The sequence below is a fragment of the Cryptomeria japonica genome, chromosome 2 (assembly GCF_030272615.1).
Source record: "Cryptomeria japonica chromosome 2, Sugi_1.0, whole genome shotgun sequence".
NCBI lineage: Eukaryota > Viridiplantae > Streptophyta > Pinopsida > Cupressales > Cupressaceae > Cryptomeria > Cryptomeria japonica.
In genome coordinates, this window is record NC_081406.1 from 117,045,869 (window position 1) to 117,059,846 (window position 13,978).

Below are 13,978 nucleotides of genomic sequence, written 5' to 3' on the forward strand. Positions count from 1 at the left end.
AGGTTGCAGGATGATTGAGATATGCTAATGTTGGTGCATTTGAGGGGGTAGCATAAGATTTGTGCTGGGTTGACAATATCTGGAGAGAGATGAGTCTTCATTTTGATTGTGTATACGCCTATGATAATACATTGATGATTCCTGTGATAGATTTGACCTTGGATAAGATGAGCTTTTGGGATCCCATGCAAGAATGAAATGCAAGCTAAATGCCAATACAAATGCTAATGAAATGCAAAGGTATGATCGAACCAGTCGCTAGGTTATTGCTTTTTGTCATCATTGAGCTTTAGAAATGTGGGAAGTGAGTACAAACATCGATGGTATAATTAAACCATGATGACCTGAGCACTGCTTTCCTGGATTTAAATATTGCAAGTTAGCACAAGCATTGAGGTATAATTAAATCAAGATGACCTGAGTGTTGATTGCATAAAACAGGCAATATTAACCATTGGTATATGCAAATCAAAAATGTCTTCAATGATACTCCGATGATCATTTCTTGAGACAAATTTGTACCTATTAATGATTAATTTATAGACAACAAACAAGAAAAATATCACGTTCCTTGTTTCTCTAGTCAAAGACATCCTAGAGGCACTCAAAAATCATGATAGCGAAAATCAAGATAATAAAGTTAAACCAAAGTGCTGAAAGTAGTATCCAAAAGATATCAGCCATTGAAAAATGTGCGATGTGCTTAAACTGACATGTGATAGCTTGATGGTTAACAATTTTATCTCATGTTCAGTGTTAGATGTGTCTCAGTGTTTTCGCTTGACAAGTGTTGTCTAACTATTGGTTGACCTGTTTGATTAAGCTCAAAATGATCATAAATTTTTTCCCTAGCTAGGTGTAGGATTTTTGCCCCAAGCCTAGAAACAAAGTCATTATGATACACCCAATGATCCAAACCATGGTGAGAAAGAAGCTGTGATGCTTGTGTATGTACAAAGGCTTATGATGGATATGGACATCGCCGATGGAGAATGAATGCAAGTGAAAAGATGCATGAACTAATAGATGGAAGAGCCAGCTAACAGATAGTGCTTGTTTGCCAGGTTTTCACCATCTATTTTTATTGCACTTTTTCTCATATTTGTTTTTTTTTTGGATTTTTCCGATTTTTCACTATTTTTGGATTTTTCTGATTTTTCACTGTTTTTGGTTTTTTTGGTTTTTCACTGTTTTTGGATTTTTCTGATTTTTCACTGTTTTTGGATATTTTTGATTTTTCACTATTTTTGGATTTTTCTAAATTTTTAGACAAAACTTCTTTAGATGCATGCTATTGATTAGTTCCTTGAGCTGATCCTCGTCTTGTGTTGATAGCTGATATGCTCTTGACCCAAATACTGTTGTGACCACAAATGGTCCTAACCAACTTGGTTCAAACTTCCCTTTCTTTTCTCGATCTGCTTGGTTGCATGGATTTTCTTTGAGTACTAGTTCTCCAACTTGAAATGTTCTTGGTTTGACCTTGTGATTGTAACTGTGACACATTCTTTGCTGATATACCTTTAAATGATCAAAGGCATTTTGTCTTCGTTCATGAATCAATTCTAGCTCTTGTAGTCTAGATACTCGTCATTCTTCATCTGGGATAAGACCTTTTAATAATACTCAGAGAGAAGGTATCTCTACTTTGATTGGCAGTATTGCTTCTGATCCATATACAAGAGAGAAAGGTGTGGCACATGTTGGTGTGCGGATACTAGTACGGTAGGCCCGTAGAGAAGGGTTCAATTGAACATGCCAATCTCTGCCAGCATCATTCACTGTCTTTTTGAGGATTTTCAGAATGGTTTTGTTTGATGCTTTGACTTGTCCATTTCCTTGTGGATAGTAGGGTGTGGAGAATCTGTGTTGGATCTTGAATTTCTCACATAGCTCTTGTACATCCTGATTCTTGAACGGTCGCCCATTATCAGTGATAATGGTCATGGGTATTCCATAGCGACAGATGATGTAGTTCAAGATAAATGCAACAATTTGTTTTCTTGTGATATTGATGAGAGGTACTGCCTCAATCCATTTTGTGAAATATTCTATAGCTACAAGAATGAATTTATGACCATTGGATGAAGAAGGATTTATCTTTCCTACTAGATCAAGACCCCATTGGCAGAAAGGCCAAGATTTTGCTAAGGCATGAAGTTCTTGTGTTGGTGCATGAATCAAGTTTCCATGCATCTGACATTGTTTGCTTGTTCTAGCTATCTGAAAAGAATCTTGTTCCATAGTTGGCCAATAATAGCCCAAGCGTATGAGTTTTTTTGAAAGGGTAAGACCACTTGAATGAGTGCCACAAATGTCATTATGGACTTCATGTAAGGCCTTCTCAGATTCTTCTTGTTCGAGACATCTTAAAAGAGTATCGTCAAAACCTTATTTAAATAGGGTATCCGTGAGGAGAGTATAATGGGAGGATTGGCGAATAAAGTTTTTCTTTTGGTTTTTTCATAAGTTAGGAGGGAGGGTGTTATCTTTCAGGTATGTGTAAGTTTGGCCATAGAGGGAGGAATCATGCCCAACAAGCTGATAGATAGTTTGGGAATCAGGACAATTATAAGCATGGTAAAACAACTCTTCTGCTAGGAATTCATAACGCTCTTGATTTTCCTATGTCTGAAGTAGAGAAGCAAGTGTTGCCATGGCATCTGCTGCTTTGTTGTCATTCTTTGGAATTTGCTGAAAAGTTATTTCTATAAAATATTTCTTGACATCATCAACCATCTTCTTATAAGGCATTAACTTTTCATCCTTTGTTTGGTAATCATCATTAATTTGATTGATGACAAGCTGAGAGTATCCAAAGACTTGAAGTTGTGTAATGTTCCATTCTATAGCCATTTTGATCCCTGTAACCAAAGCTTCATGCTATATTGTTGATACATGGAAAACTTAATTTGAATGCTTTTGGAATTGTATGACCTTGTAGTGTGATGAATAGAATACCTGCTCCTGATCCATGTTGTGTTCTATTATTGATGCTTGCTCCTAGATTGATATTCGGGTGATGTATTATAAGATCTAGATCAAACCTAGGAATGACCAAGTAAAATTGATTTGCCATCTTTTGAAGGGTTCCAAATATTTTTGTCTTGCTAGTTCCGATAGAGAAGTTGTTGGATATAGATCAGTTGTGCGCATGGTAACTTCCTTTGTTGGTTCTATTAGGATAGATGACCTCTCTTGATAAAATTCAGGTAAGTTGTCAAATCTCCCATCTTTCGACGCCTTGGGGAGGTTTTCACCGTTAGATGCATCCTTTCTTTTTACTTTTTCTAGGTCTAGTGTTGTCAATAAATAGTTTTCAGTAGTAGACCTGATATTGTTTTCTTTATTTTCACTTTTGTGACTAAGAGATTTGGCACCCACTTGACCCGAAGATACATTAGCAGAATCACTGGTGAAAGTTGTTGTGGGTTTGATTTCATTAAGATATAAGGATATGGCACGGTCATTAGGAAAGGTATCAATGGTAGTATTTCCTTCATTTTCCCAGTCTATAGGTTCAAGAGGGATTAAGGATAAAGGATCTTCATGTTGAATTGTTTCAAAGATATTAGGGGTCATGATAGAGATGTTAGAGCTTTCAATATGTATTTCCATGTCTAGAATGATACTCTCGTCAGAATGACCTCATGCAAGTATCTCCTGATCATCCTTGATTAAGTCCAAGTCAACCGAATGTGATTCTGATTCAAGTGGGCTAGTTCCTAACATTTGTCCTACATACGTGTGAACTATATCAACACCTATATCTGCTTCTTCCCTTTCAATAAGTTGCTCTTGTTTATTTTTCCATGATAGCAAATATTCTTCATTCCCTCGATCTCTTAGCTACATTTGTTTTTCCATGCTTGACAAAATTGATGCAAATGATTGTTCCTTGGATTGTGTGTTTGAAGATGCTGCCTCTTTGTTATGTGAAACAATGACCTCTTGAGTTGGTTTTAGATTACTACAACACTGGAATGGATTTGAGTCTGCTGAGATCGTGATTTCCTGCCCATTGTAGGGAAACTTTAGGCACTGATGACATGTTGATAGAATAGCCTATATGTCATGTATCCATGGTTTTCCCAAGAGTATGTTGTATGGTAAGTCCAAGTCTAGAACTTGGCATGCTGTTTCTTTCTGCAAAGGTCCCACTTTGATGGGTAATACCACAACTCCTTTAGAGAAATTCTCTTCTTCATTATGTGCTTTGATGGTGATCTTTTTTTGGGGATCAACTGCATCTTTTGAATAACCTAAAGCACAGACAAGACTCAATGAGAAAATGTTTAATCCAACTCCTCCATCTATTACGACATGTTTAACAAGCATTCTATGAATGAGGACTTCAATTTGCAAGGGAGCACTATGGGGATGTTGCAAGGAATCAATGCTTGGATATGAAGGAGATGAGCTTTGAATAGGATCCTCTGAAATAGGTTTGATGGCCATTATGGATATCCTTTGGGGAACTTCATCTTTGGGTGTACTGTTTGGTGAGGATGCTATGGAAGGTTCTTGCAAGGTTTTAAGAGGTGTAGGAATAGATGCCTTTGGATTGTCAATTTTCTTATGGAGGGATGAGCCATTGCTAGACATAGATGTGCGATTTTGATATTTCTCAGCCAAATCCTTTAGGGATCTCTTTAATAGTTGTATAAAAGAGCCACCTTTCTTTGAATATGTATTTGAATCCCTGTTAGGTTTTGACATAGTTGGATTTTGATTTTGGACTTGTTTGATTTCTCTGATATGTTGGCTTGTTATGTCTTCTTGTCTTTTGTTTTGGTATTTCATGTTGCTATGATCTTCAGCTATTTCAAATGTTTCTATTTCCGTTTCTGCAATTTTTTGTCTCTGAGCCCTAGTTAAAATGAGCATACACATGTGTTGGATATTGTGCTAGGATTCAATTGTCTAAAAGTTGTTTTGATAAGTGATCAACTGTCAAGGTAGATATGATAGAGTGATATGACACAAAAAGAGGATTCAAGTGTTTAAAAGTTTGCAAGTTTTTTGATCTTTGGTTTTGGAGTGCAATGATGATTTTGGTGAAATCCAAGTCCAATAGGAATGATATATCCTATGATATGGGACAAGATTATCCTGACCAAACATTGCAGTTTCGTGATAGAGGATGATAGATCCTAATGAGAAACTATGTTTGAGTGATCAGTTTACCAAAGAGGGTGATGATGCACTTTGAGATGTTTAAATCTTGAACTTGTTGAGGGTGACTACTTGAAAATATTGAGGTGCCTATTTATAGAATCTGATTTGATAGATGATAACTTGACCAAGTGAACCAAAAAGACAATTTAAGCATAGACTGACAAATAACAGGTGTTTATGCTCACTATAAATTGACAAAGCAAACATATCAGATTTGAAAAAGACATGCAAGAAGATAGTTCTGGAACAACAGAGACATAAATTCGTACGACAAATTATGCATCATGAAATGATAATTCATATAGGCCCATACGACAAATCAAGAATCTCATATGACAAAGCACAGGCTCGTATGGCAATTCCCACTGAGCAAAATGATAAAACAGAGGCCTCATACGACAAAACTTATTGAGCCATACGACAAACAAGAAGGCTCATATGACAAAACACCGTCTCGTACGACTCAAGATAGAATAGAGGTAAAAAAATGTTATTTGGATAGATTTTTGATCAATGAAGTCTGATGTTTTGCTTCTGTTTTCCAGTTTTAGATGTTTGATTTTCCATTTTAGGGACAAATACACAATAAACACGCGATATGTTAAGTGAGCATCAAGAACAATATGCTACCTAAGGAAGTTGGTTGAGAGAGAAAAGCTTTGCTTGCAAACTTAGGTACACACCCAATAGCTAATCAGAATACGATCGCTGAGTCTCACACAATGGATTCTCAAGACCGTATTATCTGACTCCAAATGCTAATGGGGGCACGATATGACAAGTGTCTTGGGAGAGTTACTATCTCTCTTGCACAAAGATTATCCCCCATTCAGAGGTGAATCGGGTAACTTCTAATTTTAAATTGGAACTAGTAAGGGATCCATTCGGTGCATCGAGGTATAAACACAATTAAGAGGTCTCCTAGCCTTTAAAACCAAGGTTTGATATACCTGAAGGTACGGAGGAGAGCTATTCCCGATCACTTCCATTGACTTGATTTTCATCAAATCATATTTATTTTATAGTGGGTTGGATTACTTGGCGCTAGCCGTTCCCACTTAGGTCGTTACCCTCTCATCGACCTTAATGGCTAAGAGTTATTAGCTCCTCGGGAGGGAAGGCCCGCTAAAGATATGCACTAATGAAAGAAAAGGATGAGTCTAGCTTTCTGATCAACTAAGAAAGGTGAGATTAGCAAAAACAAGTGTCCTATAAAATTTAAATAAGACATAAAGTTTGGTTGAGTCCTCCTAGGCAACCTGCAAAATAGATGCATTAGTGGTCATGATGTTTTTTTTATGAATCTTTGACAAGCAGAATCTCCAACAATCGTCTTGTAAAAAACTAGTTAGGCTACTGAAAAACTCACAAACAGACCATGGTTAGCATTAGTGATAATCAAATTAAAGCATGAAACCCTAAAATGTAATCTATTTTTGAAAACATAGAAGCAGAATGTCATATGACACTATTTACCTATTCATACGAGTATCCTTCTGAGATCATACAAGTGCCAAATGGAGCTCATACGATAATTTAGGAGCTCATACGAGTAAGAAAGGATTATCATCCAAGTACAGAAAGGAGTTCGTACGAGGTTGAAAAGGGGCTTGTACGAGATTCTAATTTAGACCCGGCTAGAAATGAAGGTTTGATGATGCTTGAGAGGCCAAAAATGAGATTTCGGGCCCCACGGTGGGCACCAAAATGTCGTGTATGTGAAGTGTGATACCTATAGCTGCAACACAAACACTCAATAGATCATTACAAGCATGATTAGCAAATTTAAAACAAATAAATATAAAACCATGACAAAGCGATCTATCGGCTCCTAATAGATGCGAGTGTGGATTTGATCTCAGATCTTGATAAGAAAATTCCAGTGACTTGACTTCACCTAGATGGAGGATTTGAAATGATAATGATGCATTTAAGCTAGAAACGAGAATGATTAAGCTACATGATTTAGTAATTATGCTAGAAAATAAGCAAATTAAGCTAGATCTAAGATGCAATTGCCTATAATAACAATACTCATATGATATGCTAAGAAGACTATGCCTATAGTAACAATTCCTAAGATGCAAATGAGATGGGATGATTTGTACTCCAGCATGAGTGATATTTATAGGATTTCCAAGGTCAGGGGTGAGATGGTAGGAATCAATGGTCAAGATTGAATTTGAAGATATCAAGGGTGAAATTGGAGGTGGTTGGAGAAGAGGTTGGATAAAAGGGGACACTTGCCATCTCGATGGTGACAAGTGTCAAGGAGCCTTTCTCATGAGAGGGCAAGTGTCCAAGAGGGGAGACATGTGGCCCAAGAATGCCATGTGTCTCAAGGGGAGAGTATCCATACCATAGGAGGTTAGGATAAGGAGGTTAGGATGTGCAAGCTAAGATGGGGTTAATTAAACCTAGGGTTGGATGGAATGGGTTAGGTTTAGGGGTGGTTAGGCTAGGTGGTTAGAAGTTATGAGGCATGTGGGGAATTTGAATTTGAAAATTTAAATAATAGGAAAAGGCTAATTAATTTTCAACAACTCATAAATTGATTTGTTTTAATTAATTAGGGGATTTAGAAGAAATGAATTTGATGGGAGAGAATTAATTAATTTAAATTAATTAATCAAAGGGGATTATTGAAATTAACCTATTAAATAAGTCCTTAGATTTATTAATAAGTAGATGAGTGGGAGAATTTAATCAAATTATTAATGAATTCAATTAAATTGGGAAGGAGGATTAATTAAATAATTGCTTATTCAATTAATTATCTTTAGACCATTTTTAGGTCTATACAACCTCATTATGAACTTGGCCATGTCAGCCCAGGGAGCCATAAGATCTTTTCTGTTGTATCCCCCATTAGCCATCTTGGTAACTCTAAAGCACTCCTTGTCTTTGTCAAAGAAACTCGTCATGTCCTCCTCCCCGATTTTCCTATGCCTATAGAATCTTCTACTAGTCGTCGCCAGACCAGTGACCGTCGCCACCAGGGTTTCATCAATCTGATAATCAGTGCCATAAGCCCTAAGACTCCCTTTTTTCCAGCCATTGGCAAAACCCTCTGTGAGCAGAGGAGAAGGGCCATGAAGTCGATCCAAGTAGGGGATGATTCCCCCATCAATGACTTCCTGCCACACATCTTTGTTTTTCTTCCATTTCTCACAAGTAGAGGGCTCTTGCCTATTCTTGTCCCCACCTATTATGCTCCTGGTCGCCGAATAGCAGAAAATGGGCCACACCAGAGAAGGCACCGACTAGTCGTAGGAAATGGGCCACACCAGAAAAGTATCCAAACAGTAGCAAAATAAACCCACACAATAAGATAGAAAATCCAGTCACTGGGAAAGTTTCTAGATCTTCAGTTAGGGAAAGCCAAAAAGAGTCGTTTCCCCATCAAATCAGTCAAGTCATGATGAAAGATCATTGATTAATGCAGTAATCATCATAGGCCAGCTCACACAGGTTTTTGGGGAAAGCATCCCTACGGCTCCACCATTTGGCTACCACATATCCCACCACCAGATTGACCAGTAGATCTGCCACCTTGTTTCCTTCTCGGTATACATGCAAGATTTTGAAATCTGCCAGATCATTAATTATATCTCGGCAATCCTTGATCAGGTTAGCTATCGTCCAGCTAGGATCCGTGCATCCACTCAGGTAGTTGACAGTGTTTAGCGAGTCAGACTCCAACCAGACTTTAGTAAAGCCTTCTCTTTTAGCCATGTGTAACCCAATGTGGGCAGTGCTGGCTTTCGCATAGTGGTTGGACTGGGTGCCCAGAGGGAGTGCCACCACGATTAAGAAAATATCCAATATGTCCATTCTTAAAATATGAGATAATAACATCTTATTTGTATTTATATTTTTATTTGAACAACACTGAGAGGTTCTAGAAAATGCAATGAAGGAGAGTATTATTGTTCAAATGGATAGCCACTAACTTGTTCACCAATTGTCTTAACTAATGCAAGTATAAGGAAGACTTCCTCTTCTAATTACAAATATTGTAAATAAAGAAAAATTAAAAATTATGCAACTTCCCTTCTAGTTAAGAGTAATATTAATAAAGAAAACTTGCAATTTACATAAGATAAATACTTGTATCACTCCAAGCTAACTAGACTATGTATAAAATGTTTGGTAAATAAGGAAAAATTACAAATTATGCAACTTATCTTCCAATTAAGTAGAATATTAATAAGGAAAACTTAGATTATAAATAAGCAAAACTTGCAAATTATGCAACTTCTATTCTAGTTAATAATAATAATAATAATAATAATAATAATAATAATAATAATAATAATAATAATAATAATAAGAAAAACTTGCAATTTTCATAAAATAAATATCTATATTACTACAAATTAGTTGGATTTAGTATAAATTTATTAGTTAATAAGAAAAACTTGCAATTTTCATATAAGTTGATTGATTAATAATAAAAGCATACAATTTTTATAAAATTGCAAGCTAATTAGACTAACTATAAGCTGAATTAAAAATTAAACTAAAAGAAAATAAATAAAATATTTTTATTTATTTAATTCATTTTTTAAAATTATTTAATTAAATTTTATTTTACTAATTTTAAACAGTATACAATCATATATATATTAAATACTAATATTAAATTATAATTAGTTAATAATTACTACTTTACTAATAATAAATGTCAAAATCTTAAATTTTATATATTAGGACAAGTTTCTAAATTCATATTCAAGACAATCTTATTAAAAATATTTTAAAAAATAAATTGATTAAGTTTTTAAATTCATATAAAAAAATCTTATCTAGTGCTATTGATTTTTTTTATAAATATAAATATTTTAATTTTAATAATTTAATTCTAGTTATTTGATTTAAATTATTTAAAAGTTATTTAATTTAATTTAATTCAAGTTATTTAATTTAATTTTTTAATTCTTAAATAATTCTTGAATTTTAATTAGCTTACTGCAAATTAATTGGACTTAGTATAAATTGATTAATTAATTAGAAAAAAATGTAATTTTCATGTATAAGTTTATTGGTTAATAAGGAAAACTTGAAAATTGGAAGCTAAATGGACTAAATATAAGTTGAACTAAAATTAAACTGAAGGAAGCTAGATAAAATATTTTAATTATTTAATTCAATTTCATTTAAGTTATTTTAAACATTTTGCAATCATATATATTAATATTAATATTAAATTATAATCAGTTAATAATTACTAATGTACTAATAATAAATGTTAAAATCTTAAATTATATATATTATGACAAGTTTCTAAATTCATATTTAAGATCCCCTCTGAGAAACCTTTCCCCGAATTGGTCCTCAAGTCTAATGGTGCCCCATTCAGATTTGTGGAAGGAGGGGGTTTTACCTTCAAGGGCTATAAGTTTAATATTAACCCTAATCATCTCACCATGGACCTATGTCCTCACAGCTCCCATGTTAAGATATCTTGCCCCCCTCTTCCTCCATTGCCAACTATTAATCCACCTATAGCTGACTCATTTCTTTGGGATCGAGACCTAGAAGAAGGTGAAATCAGTGAGGTGCTCCCTTAAAAAGAGCAGCTCGGACTGACTAATATGCCATCATCTAGCTCTCTCATCCCACCAGAGAGGCTGAGTCCCTCGAGGTCTTCCCCTTTAATGGAACTCACCTCCTCCTCTACGTAATCAGCGAAGAGGGATAGGCCTCCCCCAAATCCAAGAATGGCATCCTTGCAGGGTCAACCAATCTCTCAAGTCTCAAGAATGGAGGCCTTTGAGGTGGCAGAGGTCCACCCTTCATCTTTGATGGCTGTTTCAGATTCAATTGTAGAATTTGAGAGTGATCGAGTGGCTAGGGAAGTTAACATCATTACCAATTTTGTAGGGGAAGAAGTAGTAAACGACCTTATGGATCAACTAGTTGATGAAATTTGTGATGCTGAGGAATTGGAAAGACAAAGGGATCTCTATGTCAAAAATCTAGTGGATATTGCTAGAGTCGACTTAGAAACAAATGAACTCTTTATAGAATTAGACAACTTAGAAAATGATAACCCAAACAATCTAGGCATTGTCAACTCTGATAGAAGTAAAGACTCCCTTGACTATGCTAAAATCAGTAAGAAAAGAGGCAGGAGATCCCTTGCTGAACTAAGATCAAAGGATGGAGAAGCAAGGGGTCAGTCTAAAATATCTAATCTTTTTAATGCAGGAGAGGGGAAGTTCCTCCCCACAGAGCCATGAAAATCATAACATGGAATGTTAGGGGTCTGAATACCCCCAACAAACAACACATCTTAAAGTGTTGCATCTCTGATTCTAAACCAAACATAATTTTAATCCAAGAAACTAAAATGAACTCCTCTGAGATCGTCATTTTTGAGAAAAAACTAGGTGTTAGACAGCTAAAGCATTCCCCTTCCGTAGGGGCCTCAGGGGGCCTAGCTATCATTTGGGACTCTAGATTTATCTCGTTTATAGCTTTAGAGATTAAGAAAAACTGGATAGGAGGAGAAGTTGTAAGCTATAAAAATAACCTTGGATTCAAATTAATTAACATTTATGGCCCTATCCAGAATAGGGATAAGGCTAGGGTGTGGATGGAACTTGAGTTTTTCCTTAGAAGCTTCCCAAACGATGTATGCATCATTGGTGGAGAATTCAACGCTATCACTAAGGTAACAGACAAAAGAGGAGGGAGCATCAAACTCCCTCCAGCGGCTGCAGATTTCAATTATTGGATCAGTAGGAATTCCCTGTTGGAAATCCAGACGGCAGATAATGCCTTCACCTGGAACAATAGAAGGATTGGTTTCTGTAACATTGCTGAGAAACTAGACATGTTCTTTATCCATGGGGGGCTCTCAGAGCTTAATTACTCCTTGAATGTAGAGCCTCTCCCTTTATCAGGATCTGATCATTTCCCACTCTAACTAAACTTATTATTTGACCACTCCCCTAATAAATGCCCCTTCAAATTTTAGAGCATGTGGTTCAAAGATGATAACCTTTTAAACTTAATTGAGAATTGGTGGAGAAGCTCTATTTTCTCAGGCTCGAAGATGTTTATTGTTGCAAGTAAGTTAAAGCTTATCAAAAGGAATCTCTTAGAGTGGAATAGGATTAATTTTGGTAATATTTTTGATAAAAAAATCTTAATAGAAAATGATCTTAAGAATGTTAACATGGAGGTTCTAGAGAAGGGGATGGATGAACATCTCTTCCTTAAGGAAAAGGCTCTACTCTCTGAGTATGAAAAGATACTGTCAAATGAAGAGATCTTCTAGAAACAAAAATCTAGGGAGACTTGGTTGAGTGATGGGGACCAGAATACTAAGTTTTTCCACAATAGTACCAACTAGAGTCGATGGGTCAATCGAATTTCTAAAATCAAGAACTGCCAGGGCTCCATTCTGTTTGAACCAGACGATGTTGCCTCTGAGGCAGTAAGGTTCTTTGATAAAATCTTAAACAATCCTAAAGGCTCCAACCTTAGAGGCTAACTCAATATTATCAATAATCTTCCAAAACTCATTAATGACGATCACAATAAAATCCTGTTAAAGAAATTCTCTGAGGAGGAGGTTAAATCTGTCCTTATGAAGATGAATCCGGACAAGGCTCTGGGTCCAGATGGCTTTCCCACTAGCTTTTTCCAAAAATGTTGGGGTTTTATGGGGATAGAGATCACGGATGCCTTAGAAGGCATTAGGAACTCTAGTAAGATTCGCAAAGAGATCAACAATACCTTCTTAGCTCTCATTTCCAAAAAAGAGAATCTTGAAAGCTTTAATGACTTCAGACCAATAGCCCTTTGCAACACTTTGTATAAACTCTTAACCAAAACCCTAGCAGCCAGACTTCAGAATCTTCTCCCCATTATCATTAGTGAAGAACAAACTGGCTTCATAGTGGATAGATCAATCTATGATGGGGTTATTATAGCCCAAGAGGCCATTCATTTAGTCTAGCTCAACAGGACTCCAAGCATGCTAGTCAAATTAGACATAAGTAAAGCTTACGACAAAGTTGATTGATGCTTCCTATGTAAATGCTCGAAGGCCTTTGGCTTTTCCAAATCTTGGATCAACCTAATTTTTGAATGTATTTCCACCCCTAAATTCTCTGTTATGGTTAATGGTTCACCGGAAGGTTTCTTCAGCAGCTAGAGAGGGCTTAGGCAAGGAGATCCTATGTCCCCCTTCCTCTTCAGCATCATGTCTGAAGCCCTAAACAGATCCATCTCTAAAGCCAAAGAGGAGGGTGGCATCCAAGGAATCCCCATCACCAGTAGCCTCCCTCCTTTCACCCACCAGCAATTTGTTGACAACACGATGCTTTTTGGGCAAGGAAGTGCGAGAGAAGCGATTTCCTTCAAAGGCATCCTCAATTCCTATATGTTAGTCTTCGGTCAAGAGGTGAATCTGGCTAAATCTACAATTTTTATGTTCAACATAGACCCCTCTTTAGGAAAGGAGATCTGCAATGTCTTGGAGATTAGTCAAGGAACCCTTCCTTGTAAATATCTAGGCATTCCCCTTGACAAGGGTAGGAGACCCTCAAAATTATGGGACAACTTGGTGGATAAAATCAAGTCTAGGACTAACACTTGGAAAGGAAAATGGCTTTCATCTACGGGTAGGGCAACCTTGGTGAGATCGGTCTTGTCAGCCATGCCTATTTACCACCTCTCCTGTCAACATCCATCTTCTTCCAAACTTGCCGAGCTCAACAAGAATCTTAGGACTTTCTTTTGGCAAGGTGCTAATGACAACCATAAAATATCTCTCATATCCTAG

The 13,978-nt window shown here is 36.2% G+C and overlaps 1 protein-coding gene across 1 annotated transcript; it reads right to left on the reverse strand.

Annotated features, from left to right (window-relative positions):
* Window positions 1–8,607: 8,607 nt before the first annotated feature.
* LOC131859432 (uncharacterized) lies at window positions 8,608–9,012 on the reverse strand. Its single transcript, XM_059213169.1, has one exon. It carries the CDS (start codon window positions 9,010–9,012, stop codon window positions 8,608–8,610), a length of 405 nt encoding a protein of 134 aa, XP_059069152.1.
* Between the last annotated feature and the right edge of the window lie 4,966 nt (window positions 9,013–13,978).